The sequence below is a fragment of the Narcine bancroftii genome, chromosome 3 (genome assembly GCF_036971445.1).
Source record: "Narcine bancroftii isolate sNarBan1 chromosome 3, sNarBan1.hap1, whole genome shotgun sequence".
Lineage (NCBI taxonomy): Eukaryota > Metazoa > Chordata > Chondrichthyes > Torpediniformes > Narcinidae > Narcine > Narcine bancroftii.
Genome location: NC_091471.1, coordinates 141,382,509 through 141,399,130, shown reverse-complemented (window position 1 = coordinate 141,399,130; position 16,622 = coordinate 141,382,509). Strand labels below are relative to the sequence as shown.

At 40.8% G+C, this 16,622-nt stretch overlaps 1 protein-coding gene across 5 annotated transcripts in view; it reads left to right on the top strand.

The window, feature by feature from the left end:
- Nucleotides 1-16,622, top strand: part of gab1 (GRB2-associated binding protein 1) — a 262,884-nt gene that overhangs the window by 200,915 nt on the left and 45,347 nt on the right. For 4 of the 5 annotated variants that reach the window (XM_069925282.1, XM_069925280.1, XM_069925279.1 and 1 more), the window contains exon 3: nucleotides 15,114-15,330. In XM_069925282.1, the coding sequence (XP_069781383.1) occupies nucleotides 15,114-15,330 (217 nt within the window). Of the gene's footprint in view, nucleotides 1-5,747; nucleotides 5,853-15,113; nucleotides 15,331-16,622 lie in introns of those variants that run through there. The other variant, XM_069925281.1, reaches the window with a different exon arrangement.

The window sequence follows — 16,622 nt, the reverse complement described above, 5'->3', positions numbered from 1 at the left end:
TTTGATAGAACCATAGAAAAGTACAGCACAGGATACAAGCCATTTAGCCTTTCTAGTCTTTGCTGAAACATCATTCCACTAGTCCCACTGACCTGCACCCATTCCATAACCCTCCAGATCTCTCCCATCCATTTATCTATCCAATTATTCTTAAAATTTAAGAGTGAGCCCACATTTACCACATCAAATGGCAGCTCGTTTCACACTCCCATCACTATCTAAGTGAAGAAGTTCCCCATAAACTTTTCCCCATTCACCCTAAACCCATGTCCTCTCATATTTATCTCTCTTAATCTAAGTGGAAAGAGCCTATTCACATTTACTCTGTCTATACCCCTCATAATTTTGTAAACCTCTATCAAATCTACCCTCATTCTTCTATGTTCCAAGGAATGAAGTCCTAACCTGTTTAATCTTTCCCTGTAACTTCACTCCTGAAAGCCCAGCAACATTCTAGAAATATTCTCTGCACTCTTTCAATCTTACTGATGTCCTTCCTGTAGTTTGGCGGCCAAAACTGCAATAATACTCCAAATTTGGCCTCACCAATCACTTTTACAACCTCACCATAACATCCCAACTCCTGTACTCAGTACTTTGATTTATGGAGCCCAAGATGCCAAAGGTTTTTTTACAACCCTGTCTATTTGTGATGCCATTTTCAGGGAAGTATGTATCTGTATTCCCAGATCTCTTTGTTCCTCCACACTCCTTAGTGCCTTGCCATTTATGGGTATGTCGTACCTTGGTTTGTCCTTCCAAACTGCAACACCTTCACACTTGTCTACCATTTTCTGCCCATTTTTCCGGTTGATTTTGATCCCTCTGCAAGCTTTGAAAGCCTTCCTCCCTGTCCAAACGCTTCCAATTTTAGTGTCATCAGCAAATTTCTGATCCAATTTCCCACATTATCGTCCAGATCATTGATATAGACTACAAACAACAGTGGTCCCAGCACCAATTCCTGAGGCACACCACTAATAACAGGCCTCCAGTCTGAAAAGCAATCGTCCAGTTTACAACCTCTCCATCGATACCTATTGTCTGAACCTTCTGAACTCGCCTCCCATGTGGGACCTTGTCAAAGGTCTTACTAAAGTCCATATAGACAACATCCATAGCCTTTCCTTCATTGACTTCCTTGGTAACCTCCTTGAAAAACTTTGATTTGTTAAACACGTCTTCCACACACAAAGCCATGCTGACTATCCTTAATCAGCCCTTGGCTGTCCAAATACATTTCAATCCGATTTCTCAGAACACCCTCCAATAATTGACAGGTACACGATCCTTTATCCGGACATCTAAAATCCGGAAAGCTCCAAAATCCGAAAACTGGGGAGAGAGACGGCAGCGTGAGTCGGGCAGACAAGGGACCGGCAGCGCGAGTTGGGCAGGCGAGTCAGCCGGGCGAAGGGGGAGGAGACCGGCAGCGCGAGTCAGGCAGGCGAGGGGAGGGAGAGACCAGGAGCGTGAGTTGGGCGGTCGGGGAGGGGAGACAGGCAGCGCGAGTCGGGCAGTCGAGGGTGGGTGGGAGACGGCAGCGCGATTGGAAGGGGATGGGGGTGGATACGCCAGCACAAATCTGGCTTTCAGAAATCCAGAAAAATTCGAAATTCAGAATACAGTGCCCCCCAAGGGTTCTGGATAAAGGATCGTGTACCTGTACTGACATCAGGCTCATCGGCCTTTACTTTTGGTTTACTTTTGGAGCCTTTTTTAAACAATGGAACAACATGAGTTACCATCCAAACCTCCAGCACCCGACTCATCGCTAAGGACACTAGTTTCCCTCAAGGATCCAAGAGAATATCATGTCAGGCCATGGGGATTTATTTACCTTTATTCGCTGTAAGGCAGCAAGCACCTCCTCCTCTTTAATCTCTATATGTTCCATGCCACTACTGCTTGCTTCCCTTCCTTCCTTATACACCATTCCATTTTTCTGAGTGAATACTGACGCAAAAAAACTGTTTAAGATCTCCTCCATCTCGTGAGGCTCCACACGTAGATGACCACTCTGATCTTCTAAGGGTCCAATTTTGTTCTTTACTATCCTTTTACTCTTAATGTAGAAACCCTTTGAGTTTACCTTCACATCATTTGCCAAAGCAACCTCTTGTCTTTTTGCCTTCCTGATTTCCTCCGTAAGTATTTTCTTACATCTTCTATACTCTTCTAGTACCTCATTTGCTCATTGTTGCCTATATCTGGTATACACCTCCCTTCCACTTTACCAGATTGATAATATCCCTTGAAAACCCAGGTTCCCTATGCCTGTTAACTTTGCCTTTAATCCTGACAGGAATATACAAATTCTGCACTCTCAAAATTTTGCCTTTGAAGACCTTCCACTTACTGAACACATCCTTCCCAGAAAACAACTTATCCCAATCCACTCTTCCTAGATCCTTTCTCATTTCCACAGAATTGGCCTTTCTCCAATTTAGAATCTCATCTCAAGGACCTTATTCATAATTAACTTGAAACTAATGACATTATGGTTACTGGACCCAAAATATTTGCCTGCACATACTTCTGTCACCTGACCTGTCTGGTTCCCTAATAGGAGATCAAGTATTGCATCCTCTATAGTTCGTACCTCTATATATTGATTTAGAAAACTTTCCTGGACACATTTGACAAACTCCAGGCCATCCAGCCCTTTTACAGAATGAGAGACCCAGTCAATGTGTGGAAAGTTAAAATCTCTTACTATTACACTTTTCTGTTTCTTTCATTGATCTTCCATCTCTCTACAAATATGCTCCTCCGATTCTCTCTGACTATTGGGTGGTCACACCTTTCCCGTTCCTCTGATCCACCCATTTGGCGTTTGTAGACAAGCCCTCTGGGCTGTCCTGTCTAAGCATATTTTCCCTCTCTAGCAATGCCACTCCCTCCCCCTTTCATTCCTCCCTGTCTATCACGTCTTAAACATGATACCCCAGACCATTGAGCTGCCAGTCCTGCCCATCCTGCAACCAAGTCTCACTAATAACAAAAAAACAGCAGTAATGTTGTAATCCCACATGCCAATCCATGCCCAAAGCTTGTCTGCCTTTCTGACAATACTCCTTGCATTGAAATAGATAAATTGAGCATTTCTATCATGTACTAATCTTTAATTGCTGTCTATACATGCAATCCTCACATGGCCTTTGTCCTCCTCCACCTCACTATCTGCTCTAACACTCTGGTTCCCACTCCCCTGCCAATCTAGTTTAAACCCCCTGGAGCAGCACTAGCAAATCTACCCACAAAGATGTTAGTCCCCCTCCAGTTCAGATGCAAACCATCCCATAGGAACAGGTCCCCCTTCCCTGGATCTGAGCCCAATGTCCAGACTTGAAGCCCTCCCTCCCGCACCAACTCTTCAGCCATGTATTTAGCTCCATTAACTTCCTATTTCTAGCCTCATTAGCACGTGGCACAGATAGAACTCCGGAGATCGCATCCCTGGAGATCCAGTCCTTCAACTTTGCATCTAACTCCTTAAACTATCTTTGCAGGTCCTCCTCACCCTTCCTACCCATGTCATTGGTTCCTTCATGCACCACGACATCTGGGCACTCATTCTTCATTCTGAGAATGCTAAGAACTTGACCCGAGATATCTCAGACCTGGCACCTGGGGCAACAAACCATCCAGGATTCTCGAGCTCTCCCACAGAACCTCTTATCTATCCCCCTAACTATTGAATCCTCCATCACTACAGCTCTCTTCTTTTCCCTCTTTCCTTACTGAGCTGAGGATCCAGTCTCGGTCCCAGAGACGTGACCACTACAGCTTGTCTCAGGTAGGTCGTCCCCACCAACAGTATCCAAAACAGTATACCTATTGTTGATGGGAATGCTCACTCTGTCTAATCCCGTTCCCTCTCCAGACAGTCACCCAGCTTCCTGCCTCCCTGAAACTCCACTCTACCACCCTCTCTACCTCTCAAATGATCCAGAGTTCATCCAGCTCCACTTCCCTAACTCAGTTTGTCAGGAGCTGCAGCTGGATACACCTTTTGCAGGTGTAGTCCTCAGGGACAATTGTGCTGTCTCAAATTTCCCATATCCCGCAATCGGAGTAATCCACTGCCCTAACTATCTCCATTGCCTACTCCTAATTTGTTGAAAGGATTAAATTACCATACCTGACTGGAAGCAAGCTCGCTGAAACCTCTTGAGCCAAAACCTCAAAGCTCCACCCCCACGCTAGGCCCTAATTCTTATTCTAATTGCTAAAATATCAAAAATTGAACTTTACTTCGCTGGTGCTCCCACCGGACCTCGCCTAGCTGAGTCCAGCACCACTCTGCTGCTCCCACCGAACCTCGCCTAGCTGAGTCCAGCTCCATTCTGCTGCTCCTGCCAGGCCTCGCCTCTCCCCACTGAAGCCTCACCGCCAAAGGCTGCCCCGCTGAAGCCTCACTGCCAGCCTGCCGAAGGCCGCTCCATTGAAACCTCACTGATGACCCGACGAAGGCTGCCCTGCCAAAGCCTCACCACCAGTAGTATTAGAGAACATGAAGGTGAACCTCCACCTCGATATGCTGCATTTCTTTTAGTGTAGGTACTTACATACTTTGTAAAATTGTACTTTCAAATAACTGTACATACAAAACAAAGTTCATGCCTCCATAATGCATTTACATCAGTCCTTTATATTTCAAAATAACCAATATCTGTATTCTTCATCTGGAAAAATAAATTCTAAACTTGATTACAATTCTTTAATTGAATCTTTATCATCCTCTTTCATTGTATGCTAAATTGTAATAGCCAGTTTATCCATACCACATTGAAAAATGCTTGCACACTGAAGAATTAGAACAGCTCAAATAAGAGCAAAAATGTTTTGAGAATTTTTTGTTATAATCCTCTCTTGCAAATGAAAGTGCTGCAATTAGTGTTTGAGTGAATTGCATGTATTTTGCTATAAATTGAATCATCTTTCTACTAAATTTAGTGTTAATGGGTTTTGCTGTGAGATTGAAAGCCATCCTTCTCTGTGGAAGAGCATGTAGATTTTGGAGGTGGAGTTGAAAGTAAGGGACTTTCCCACACCAGTCATGAATCAGCAGGTACAATGAGTGTGTAGTATTTATAGTATTGTTGGCATTCAGTTTTGTCCATGGATCTGTAATTCGTGTCCAGCCTATTGCACGAGTGGTATTTCAGATGTACAAGACATTAGTGTTAAAAGTGTCCCTGAGGAGATTTTTACTTTCTACGAGAAACACAATTTATATAAAATATCCTCACATCTGTTATTGAGTGATGTGAAACTATGTCCACTGTTGAGGTTGTATTTCTGTTGTGACAACTATATTGCAGGAAATCTATTGTATTTTTGTCACCACGAAAAGAGCAGGTAAACACCTATCATAATAAGACCACAAGATGTAGGAGCAGAATTAGAGTCTGCTCTGCAATTCAATCATAGTTGATGTATTTTTCCTCTCTACCTCACTCTCCTCCCTTCTCCCCATAACATTTAACATCCTTACAAATTAAGAAAATATATTTTGGAAATGCTGCATTTTCTGTGCCTGGTGTACAGTTATGGAGTGATTAATTAAATGGTTCTGAAAATAGCCCACTGGCAGAATTCCCTGATTCACTGGGCCTTTGGCAAGTTTCCAGTACCTACTTGGTGCTGAATGTTATTCTCGGCTGACTAGTATAAAGGATGTTGCGAAGTCTCTCTTTGCTTTGCTTGCTTTGATATTCAGAACCACACCATGCAGTGTGGGATCAGGATGTACAGAACTGGATGTAATGTTTGTACAGAAAGTGTGCCATGGAAGAGATTTTGTTATTTTGCCTTAGAATTTGACTTATTCAACAGTTTCCCAAGCAGTAAGTAAAATATTTATTTATTTGAAATAATACAGATTTCTCCAGACGGCTGCTCAGTACATTCTTAAAATAAATCCACCATCACCTTCCCCTTATATTGATTTAACTGGGCCCTGAGCTGGTGTCATCAGCCTCAAGGAGAGAACTGGAATTTAGTGGCTGTTGAGGCAGGTACCCGGAAATGTTGAGGAACAGAGTCTGCCCACAAACATGAATACAGTCAGACCTGTGGCCGAGTGATTAAGAATGCACATAGGAGTAAAGGATAGTTGTGCCAGAACTGTATTCAACAATAGTTGGACCACTATGAGTGTAGTATACTGTATACAGTTCAGTCATCACATTAGGAATTTTTTTATTTAGATATATAGCATGGTTACAGGCCATTTCGGCCTACGAGTCCATGCCGCCCAATTTACACCCAATTAATTTATACCCCCATACATTACAAATGGTGGGAGGAAACCAGAGCTCCTTACAGGGCAGGATTCGAACTCAAGTCCTGATCGCTGGTGCTGGAAAGGTGTTGCACTAACCACTAGGCCAACCATGATTGCAGAAAACAGACTATGGATGTTTTGAAAATGTTACCAGGAGAATGTGTAGTATTAGTTGCTACCATTTTAAGAAGTTGTATGAAAACTAATGGAGAGGATTCTTAGGGATAGGATCTATGAGCATTTGAAGAAGTACAGTCTACTCAAGGATAGTCAGTATGGCTCTGTGAAGGGAAGGTCATGCCTCATGAGCTTAATTTTTAAGGAGGTAACAAAATAATTTGATGAGGGAAGGGTAGTAGATGTGGTCTACATGGATTTTAACAAGGCATTTGACAAGGTCCCCTATGAGAGACTCATCCAGAAAGTCATGAGGAGTGGGATCAGTGGAATCTTGGCTGTGTGAATAAAAATATTGGTTTGTAGGAAGAAAGCAGAGAGTAGTAGTGGAGGAAAGTTTTCTGCCTGGAGGTCACTGACTAGTGGAGTGCTGCAACCATCTGTTCTGGGACACCTGCTCTTTGTGATTTTTATAAATGGCCTGGATGAAGAGGTGGAAGGATGGGTCAGTAAATTTGCGGATGACACGAAGGTTGGAGGAGTTGTGGATGGAGCTGAAGGATGTTGGTTACAAGAGGATATAGACAGGATGCAGAGATGGGCAGAAAAGTGGCAGTTGGAGTTCAGTTTGGATAAGTGTGAGGTTATGCATTTTGGAAGGACAAACCAGAAGGCTGAGTACAGGGTTCATGGTCGGTTACTTAAAAGTATGGATGAACAGAGGGATCTTGGGGTTCAAATCCATTCATCCCTCAAGGTCGCTGCATGGGTTAATAGGATAGTTAAGAAGACGTATAGGATGTTGGACTTCATTAATGGGGGATTGAGTTCAGGAGTAGAAATGTCATGTTGCATCTCTACAAATCTCTGGTAAGACCACTCTTAGAGTATTGTGTTCAGTTCTGGTCACCCCATTATAGGAAGGATGTGGAACCTATGGAGAGGGTGCAGAGGAGATTTACCAGGATGTTGCGTGGAATGGAAAACAAATTTTATGAGGCAAGGTTGGCAGAGCTGGGACATTTCTCTTTGGAGCATAGAAGGATGAAAGGAGACTCAATAAGTGTCTACAAGATTATGAGAGGCATAGATAGGCTGGACAGCCAGCACCTGTTTCCCAGGGCAGGAATAGCAAACACCAGAGGTCATATGTACAATGATAAGAGAGGTAAGTTTAGGGGAGGCATCAGGGGTATGGTTTTTACGCAGAGATGTGGGTACCTGGAATGCCTTGTCAGGGATGGTGGATGGAGACTAAAACAATGGGGGCATTTAAGAGACAAAGGGCCTGCTCCTTCCATTATGACTCACTACAAAGCATTGGTTATTGCACTTGAGGAATTGTGGGCAGTTCTGGTTACAATACTTAGAAGAAAGATGAAGTAGCAATAAAGTGTAGATGGGATTTATCAGGATATTATTTGGAATGGAGGCCTATAATTAGAAGGTGAAATTGGATAGGCTGGGTTTATTCTCATGGGAACTTAGGAAGCTGAGGACTGACCTAGAGATACATAAAGTTATGAGGGACAGAGATAGGATAAATGATCAGAATCTTTTTTTCCATGGCAAGAGAATCTAGAATTAGAGGACACAAATTGAAGGTGAAATTTATGGACTGAGGGGCAAGTTTCCTGCACAGGATTATGATTGTCTGGAAGGAGCTACCAGAAGAGATGGTAGAGGCATATACAATATCAGCATTTAAAAGGTGTTTGGACAGGTGTTTAGATAGGATAGGCATAGTAGAATATAGGTCTGTAGAGGGTAAATGGGTATCATGGTCAGCACGAGCAAGGTGGCTGAAAGGGCCATTTCTGTGCTATATGATTCCGTGACGTATGAATTTGGGGAATTCTCAGTTAAACCTGATGCTGTGTAGTACAATGGCTCTAGATGGAAGACAGGGAGGAAATGACTTCATTTTTCAGATGTGGGGAAGTGGGAATTGTTTGTCCTCTGAGAGGAAGTTTTGAACATTTTTTTTTAATTAATGAAAAGAACTTGGGGTCTAGACTGCTGCTATTACAATTTACCTCAGAATGTAAAAATATTTCTGGAAAATCCTGTATTTTCTTTTCCTTTTTCACTTGTTTAATATTTTAGATGATGTTTATGGATGCTGGCGATTGATTCATCCTGACTTGCTCCTGGAATCTTCTTAAACAAAGTAGGACTTCCCTGAAACAAGCTCTGGCCACAACTGTTCACTAACAGTGGAATATTACGAGGCAGAATGTCTGATTTGCAGTGTACTGATTTTGTACCAATGGAATACAGAATTTCTTCCTTTTAGTAAATCTGTTCCATTCTGGTCTTATTGATATCTTTGGAAGGATATATTACTGAATACTGCATGCACCAATGATGCTAGTGGGGAATGACAACCCCGATAACGTTTTTGGACCAATTCCTAGACCATGTCAAATGCCACAATTTCTCCAGAAACTCCCTTTCTGGATCACCTGTTACGAACCGCGTGTAACAAGCAGCAATAGACAATAACCAGTGTAACGAGCCCAAAGGACCCCAAAACCCAGCAGCAATAGACATTCACCACGACAAGTAATTACTTTAAAAAAAGTTGTTTTTAATTATCTTTAAACATGAAAACAGAATCAAACTTCAACTTATCACTATTAACTTAACTCCCTTCTAATTCTAAGTGCACGTGTATGTGATGTGTGTGTAAATTTAAGAAAAGTTCTTTGGTTCACAGTTCAATCTCACTTCTCATTCTTCCAAGTTCACTAGTTGCAGGCAATTCTTATACTGTGCACCAACCTTTGGTGCTCAAAAGGTAAATGTTTACTGTTAAAGAAGGTTCTCGTAGGTTTGCAGAGAGAAATATGTAGAATTTCCACAAGTGAGGTATCACCATTAGTCACCTCAATGTCTTGCTGATGAAACTTGCCCCATCAGGATTCTCCAGACGATAACCTCTTTCCTTCAGGCTAGCACAGTGTTCCTTTCTGTTCCACTTATTCCAAGAGAAACATCAGACAGGAAGCACTTCCAGCCATCCGCCACTCTGGAGCTTCTGTTTCAGTTCCAACAACCTTCTCCTGTTTGACCCTGTTCAGTCAGTCTGTCAGTCAGTCAGTCTGTCAGTCAGTCAGCCAGTCTGTCTCTGTCTCTGTCTCTGTCTCTCTCTCTCTCTCTCTCTCTCTCTCTCTCTCTCTCTCTCTGATTGCAACTGCCAGCCACATGCCCTTCTTAAAGTCACTGAATATGAATTCTTCAGTATTTCAAATAAGATCTGTTTTAAAGTGTGTGTGTGTGTGTGTGTGTGTGTGTGTGTGTGTATGTAACCTACTCTAATTTTACCAACTTATCTCCCCAAAATATTCCCAAATATTCCATCACACCAGACAGTGCTTAATTATTTCTTACTCTTGCTCACAAGATATTATTAACTCTTAAACTATCCTTAACATTAAATATATCCCCAACTATTGTTTGGGTGGGTGGGTGGGTGGGGGGGGGGTGGTATATGTGCACGCGTGTGTGTGTGTGTGTGATATACCCAAACCATGACAGTCCAGGCCAAAATCTAGAAAGTTACTTCAAAGATCAGTCTTTCAAATTCAGCGTTGAAGTGTAGGCCTTTGAAATTTGATTCCCAGAATTAATGATGAACTGATGGGAAGACTGGAGTTGTGGCTGATACAGACTCACAAATTCTCTTTGTGTTGCCTTTGAAGAAATATCCATCCACACGACCTGTGGCCACAACACTCCTGGTCCTGCAAGATTCGAACTGGGCGGCCTCCACGAAGCTTTCAAGACCCTGGCACTGGTCTCTCCAAGTGACCTTCACTGTTAGTCACAATCAAAATGAAGCACTTTACTTCCCAAAAAGACCATCCTGACCCAGGTCAATCCATCAAAAAGGCCCAGTCATTCACAGACCATGTTTTGCTCTGAATTCCACAAAAATGTCTGGCCACGAGTTGCTTCAAAAGGCTCATTTTTCTCCAGCCATCAGAATGGTTCTCCCTTTGCAAAATCGCAGTGTCTTTGCAAATGTAATGAATTCTGGAACAGACTGTGACAAGTCTTCACTCAGTTCTTCCACTGTGTTGAATTATCACTGGGCTGTGACCTTGTGTTGTGCTTGTGTGAAATGTTAAATGTTAACTGACCATTTAGTCCCTCCTGTCTATACTATCCCTTACAATGATAATCCCATTTTACTAAAATGGGAGCTCGTAATACACCAAAATTGAAAATTTTGGATTTTGGTTACGCTTGACTTTATTTGCAGATGGGTTGAAAAATTTTCTCAGTGAGTATATTTGTGCTTCTAGATTGTTGTAAGAGTCAGGAAGCAGGGGGACTGATGCTTCATGGGATATCAAAGTAGAATATAGCTTTTCAGTTGAGCCAAGACATCTGTAATATGGCAAATGGGGACTGGCAAAGTGTGCATTTTTCAAGAATGGAGGAAATCACTTGAAAAAAAATTGAGCTCTATTAAGATACGCAGTACATTTTGATTTTGGAAAAAGATTTTCTGAAGGATTCTGCAGTTTTTTGTTTGTTTTATTGTTTGGCATTTGACAATGTGGTGGATTCTCCAAAAATTGCATATCGTTAGTTTTAATTAAGACAGTACCTGCATGCGGATAGGCCAGTCCACATTGCAGAATGTATCAGTGTCCTATCAAGGGAATTTCAAGCCCAGAAGGTCTCCTGTGTCCTTTTGGTAACCTGCTGCTAGTTAGGCCTTGAAGCTGGAGGTCATATCACCCCTTCGATTCCAACTGTAGGTGAGTGAAGTACGTAGTTGTGGGTGGTGACTATCCTAGTGGGAGATTTGAGCCTGTATTTGCTACAAGTCAACTAAAAGGTGTGATTTGTAAATTCCTAGGTACTGCAAAAGATCTATGAAAGAAGCAATAATGTTGGATTATGGTTAGCAATTGCTGTAGTTCCCTGCAAGTTACTTTGATCACAATATTCCTTCAACTCTGTTCTCCCGAATCCTCTACCATTTGGCCCCTCGTTGGCTCACATTCATCAGGTTCCTGCCTAATACCTGTGTCTGTCCACCTTGCTTTCCTTTTTAAGATTATCCTTTAAAAGAGCCATTCTCAACATTTTTTGACTATGGCCCTCTTCCCCGTAAAGCAGTCGTGTTTAGTTGGTTTCTTCCATGCTTCTGCTGAATACATAAAAACAAACAAACTATTTGCATTATCTGAGGTGAAACTAAACCAAGGCTTTTACTCTGAGCGAAACAACTGTAGCTTGTAAATCCAGCACAAACATACAAATAGGAAATCGTTCTTGTTAAACATGTTGTAAAGTAGAAAACAGAAACAATACAAAAACATTTAAAAAGCTACTTAGAACGCAATGGTTAGTGCACAAATGAGTCATAAGGGAACCTTAAGCATAAACTCGCGGATTTGAAAACTTGATAAAAAGATCTTTAAAAAAATAATTCTTATAAAATGAAAGTTTTAGTGAGATCCTTGAGCTTGACAATCCTGTTCAAGTTTTTAGATGTATAGTGATAGTCAAAAGGTCACTTCTTGTTGTTGTATGAAGTCTGTTCCTAGATTTTGCTAAGTAAAATTCCTTGCTGAATCCATATTCAACTCAGTATTGCTGAGGAAAGGCTATGAAAAATATTCGGCACATCAGTCTGAATATATGTCTTTTTTAAAATTGATTAAACTTACATGTGCAATTATATCACTCCAAAGATGATCAACCTCTCCAGCAACATCGGTGGGTTGTTCCTCAAATGTATCTAATATCCGATTATGAGGTTTAACAGGTCATTCCTGCAGATCTGTGTAAGTTTGCTTTGGGTCTTTCCACATAAACAGTAACATCATCGTCCTTCAGTGCCTCTGCATTTGTGTTCAGTTTTGGAAATTATAAAAATTCACAGTCTGATATTGCTCCTAAAGACTTTGAGCTTTTTTTGAGGAAAGAAACAATGGCTTCCTCGCTATCAATGATGTCATTGTGTAGGTCCTATAAGGTCTTGTTAAATAAATTGAGTTGTTCAAAGATATCTCCCAGATAAAATATTGCCCGCCTTTGCATTAACAAGTTTTTCTCCATGCTCGTTATGAGAAAGAAAGGAAACCATTGTGTCCCAGAGTGCAACAAAACAGCCAAGACCATTTCCTTTGGACAGCCGCCTCACCTCAGTATCCAGCAGCAGTGTCTGGAAATGTTCGTCATTATCTTCACTCAGCCGGTATAGGCTGTCTTAAAGGGAATATGGATTTATAAAGTTTACAGTCTTTATGGCAACTGAAAGTGAAGCATTCTAAGTTTTTAGCTACTACAAATGATGTATAACATTTTTCAGGCATGTGATGAACCTTCTGTCATCGAAGCGGCTCCATAATTGTGCAGGCGACTATGTTCTCAAATGGCATACTGTTCTCGTTCATGTAAACTTTCTTTGAAAATGGTCATTCCCTCAGTATCTGTTTTAATTCTGACAAACAACATCTCGCATCAAAGTAAAACACAATGCTGAATAAACTCAGCAGGTCAGACAGTGTACTTTATATAGCAAAGATAGATACAAAGCCAAAGTTTCGGGCTTGAGCCTTTCATCAATCTGTGAAATCTCTTTCATCTGCGTATTTCCATTCCAGAATCTGGCATAAGCCATGAAAAGAGCATCCTTCTCTTGCAGAGTTGATTCATCCAATTGTAAAGATCACTTATTGAATTGTAATGTTATGTCTAATTTTTTTGCACTGCCCCTTGCCATTTTGTCAATTCTTCAAAAAACAGTTTAACTACTCAAAGGAATTGCCTGAATGGTTTCTTTGGTATTTTAGTGCATGATGTCAGATATTATTATGGACACTGAAGGCAAAGTAAGTGGCCCGGCAACGTTGTGAGCCATTTCCTATCAATTCACTTATCTGTGATGCAAAACCCTTTTCTAATAGGTTTGATTCTGTATTTGCTATGTCATCGAAAAGGGGGTCCAAGGAATGTAATAACTCTTTTTATAGGTGCTACAAAAGGTATATCAAAGAAGCATTAATGTTTGTTGTAGTTCCCTGCAAGTTGCTTTGATACAAAATTCCTTCAGCTCTGGTCTCCTGAATCCTTCATCAATCAGTAGTCATCAATTTGAGCATTGCCCTTCTCTCAAAATTCTCAAAGGGTTTTGAAGTCATTCAAGGGTTTATCTTTCTTCTAATTGTGCATGATCTCAAAATGTTGTTTCAGCTTGCTTGGCCACATGCTTTTGTTTGAAAATGTATTCAAATAAATAAAACACATGAGCAAAGAAAGTTTTACGAAGATGTAATGAAACCATACAATAAATACTGCCCACACTTATTTTTTGCCAAGGAACTCTTGAGTAAATTTTTTTCTGAAAGTAACAAATGTTGGCGTTTATTAAACGAAAGCACTTTTTACAAGGGTTAGTTCAAAATAATGAACAGTGCTTACCTTCTTCAATAAAAGTTAACAGAAGACATATATTCACTACCCATCATGAAAACTCAAAGCAAAATGAGGATGTTTCAGGATGCAAGAAATATAAAGCAAAACTTTTCAACCTTTTTGCATATTTTCTGGAATTGAAGGTGATCGAACAAAAGAGAAAAACTTTTGGCAGGAATTTCACAGCCAAACTGGTTTTATCTCAGTCAAACACAATAATCTTGAAGCAAGAAACGCTTTGAAAACATTGACCTAGATAAATATGGAAAATTAACAACCTAGGCTGTCTCCAAATGCCTCCAACCTTGAAGGAATCTCGAGTTGCTTAGCAAAGCTAACAGCAAAGTCCTATTCCTTCCCAAAAAATGTTTCATCCATTCAGTTTCCAGGCCTCTATAACTTGGGGCTCCCTTATTAAGAATTTCAGTTCATGGTGTTGCTTAAATGTGCGGGCCCCCCACCAGGAGGGCTAATAAAGCCCTTATTGAGAATGGCTGCCATAAACCGTGCACAACCTGTCTTAAATTTATCATAATTTGGCTTTTTTTTAAACCTTATTTCCTCTTCGACAATTATCTTTTTGTCAACTCGTGCTTGAGTTAGCAGTGCCTGGTATATTAAAGCCTTGCATGTATGTTGTATCTTTTCCTACCTTAAGATATTCCAGCATATTTTTCCTTCCAAAGAATGGCCTCTTGAAATATAAGGAGAGTAAGGCCCATGGCACTCGTGTCCTTCCTCTCCAAGTACCCGTCCAATGCCTTTGGAACTTTATATCTGCTTCTGTCACTTTCTCAGGTAGCTCATACTATTTAACTGCCTGTTTCCATGCGGGGGGAGGAAACTGCCCCTCAGATCTGCTTAAACATATGCCCATTAAACTCTGGACTCCCCTATCCTGGGGGAAAAGTCTGTTTATACCTTGTGAAGGTATTAGTAAATTTATAGCGAAATGTTCTGCTTGGTGCCCACAGCATTCAAACATGCAGTATCAACTAATTAATCTCAGTAAGTCTGTTGTAATTTTACATGCAGCATGCAAATTGGTAATGTTTCAGAAAATTAGGATGTTTGCTGAATGCAATGCCACAATTTGAATGCAACTTCAAAAAAATGATGTGGAATGGTCAATTCTGTTAAGTTGTAAAAAGTTGCCCTATTTCAAATCTGTACAATTAAAAATTGAACTGAATTATTAAATGGCCATTACATTTCAAAATATTTTTGTTTTAACTATTGATGGGCTGTTTTTGTCACATTGTAGATGCTGTTAAACCATCCAATCCTTCTGGCACTGCCATGACCGAGGTACCTCTTTCTGTTAATACTACACAACCCTCAGTGCGTTCAGCAGTTTCCATGGGTTCGTTACCTCCCCCATATCAGCCGATTAGTGTGCGACATCTGCAGTCTTTGTCCAGCCAAGAAGATCCACAGGATTATCTATGGTTGGCCAACTGTGAAAGTAAAAAGCCTGAACGGTAAGAGAATTATTATGGTATTGTTCACTAATCTTTAAAATCCTAAACTGACTTAACAATTTGTTCATCTACAGTATTATTCATGTAAAATGAGAATGTAATTTTCATTATATATCTTTTTTGGATTTCATCATTTGCAGTATTTTTTAATCAGAATTCTTGTAAAGAGCTACTAATTTTGGATTTTGACTCATTGAATTTCCTGAGAAGTGTACTTTTGCAAATTAGTTGAGAGAGCTCATCAGTGACTCAAAAATATTAATCAATAGAATCATGTTTTCTGAATTTTGACAGTTGTATCGATCTTATGTCCATTTTGCAAAATTTTGCAGAAATACTGAAATTGGTTAACTTTCAGTATTGGTGGTTAACTTAAAACGTGTCAAAGTGCTTACTTAACCAACCTGGAAAGAAAAACTCTCTGTACTTTGACTCTGTTCAGCTTTTGGATCCTTCACATCATTGCTTCTGAACTCTTTCATTTCCCAAAAATCTGTTCCGATGACATGACTACCCATTTTCCTTAATTTGTTGTTTAACCAATGTCTGTCAACCAGTGGCACTCTCATTAACAGTGATGAAGTGTTTTGAAAGGCTGGTGTTGAAGCACATCAGCTCCTGTCTGAGTGGCGACATGGATCTGTTCCAATTTCCCTATCGAGGCAACAGATCTATAGCAGGTGCCATCTCACTGGCTCTACACAAAGTCCTGGAACACCTGGACAGCAAAAGATACATACATCAGGATGTTCTTTATCAACTACAGTTCACCATATAACATCATCATCTCCTCAAAACTGATCAGCATACTTCAAGACCTGGGACTCAACACCCCACTATGTAATTTGATTCCTCACCTCCAGACCACAATCACAATCTCCATCAGTACCAGAGCACCAAAGGGCTGTGTTCTTAGTCCCCTGCTCCACTCGCTATACACCTACCACTGTATGGTTCAGTACGACAACATCGTCTACAAATTTGCTGACGATACCACAGTAGTGGGTCGTATAAAAATGGGAAATGAGTCAGCATACAGGAGGGAGATTGAAAACTTGGTGCACCAACAATAACCTCATTCTCCAATGTCATCATAACCAAGGAGCTAGTTATTGACTTCAGGAAGGGAAAACCAGAGGCTTATAATCCAGTGATCATTGGGGGATCAGAGGTGGAGAGAGTGAGAAAACATAAGTTCTTGGGAGTCACTATCTCGGAGAATCTTTCCTGGACCCATCACACTAACAGCATCATGAAGAAAGCACGTCAGCGCCTCTACTTAGGAGTTTGCA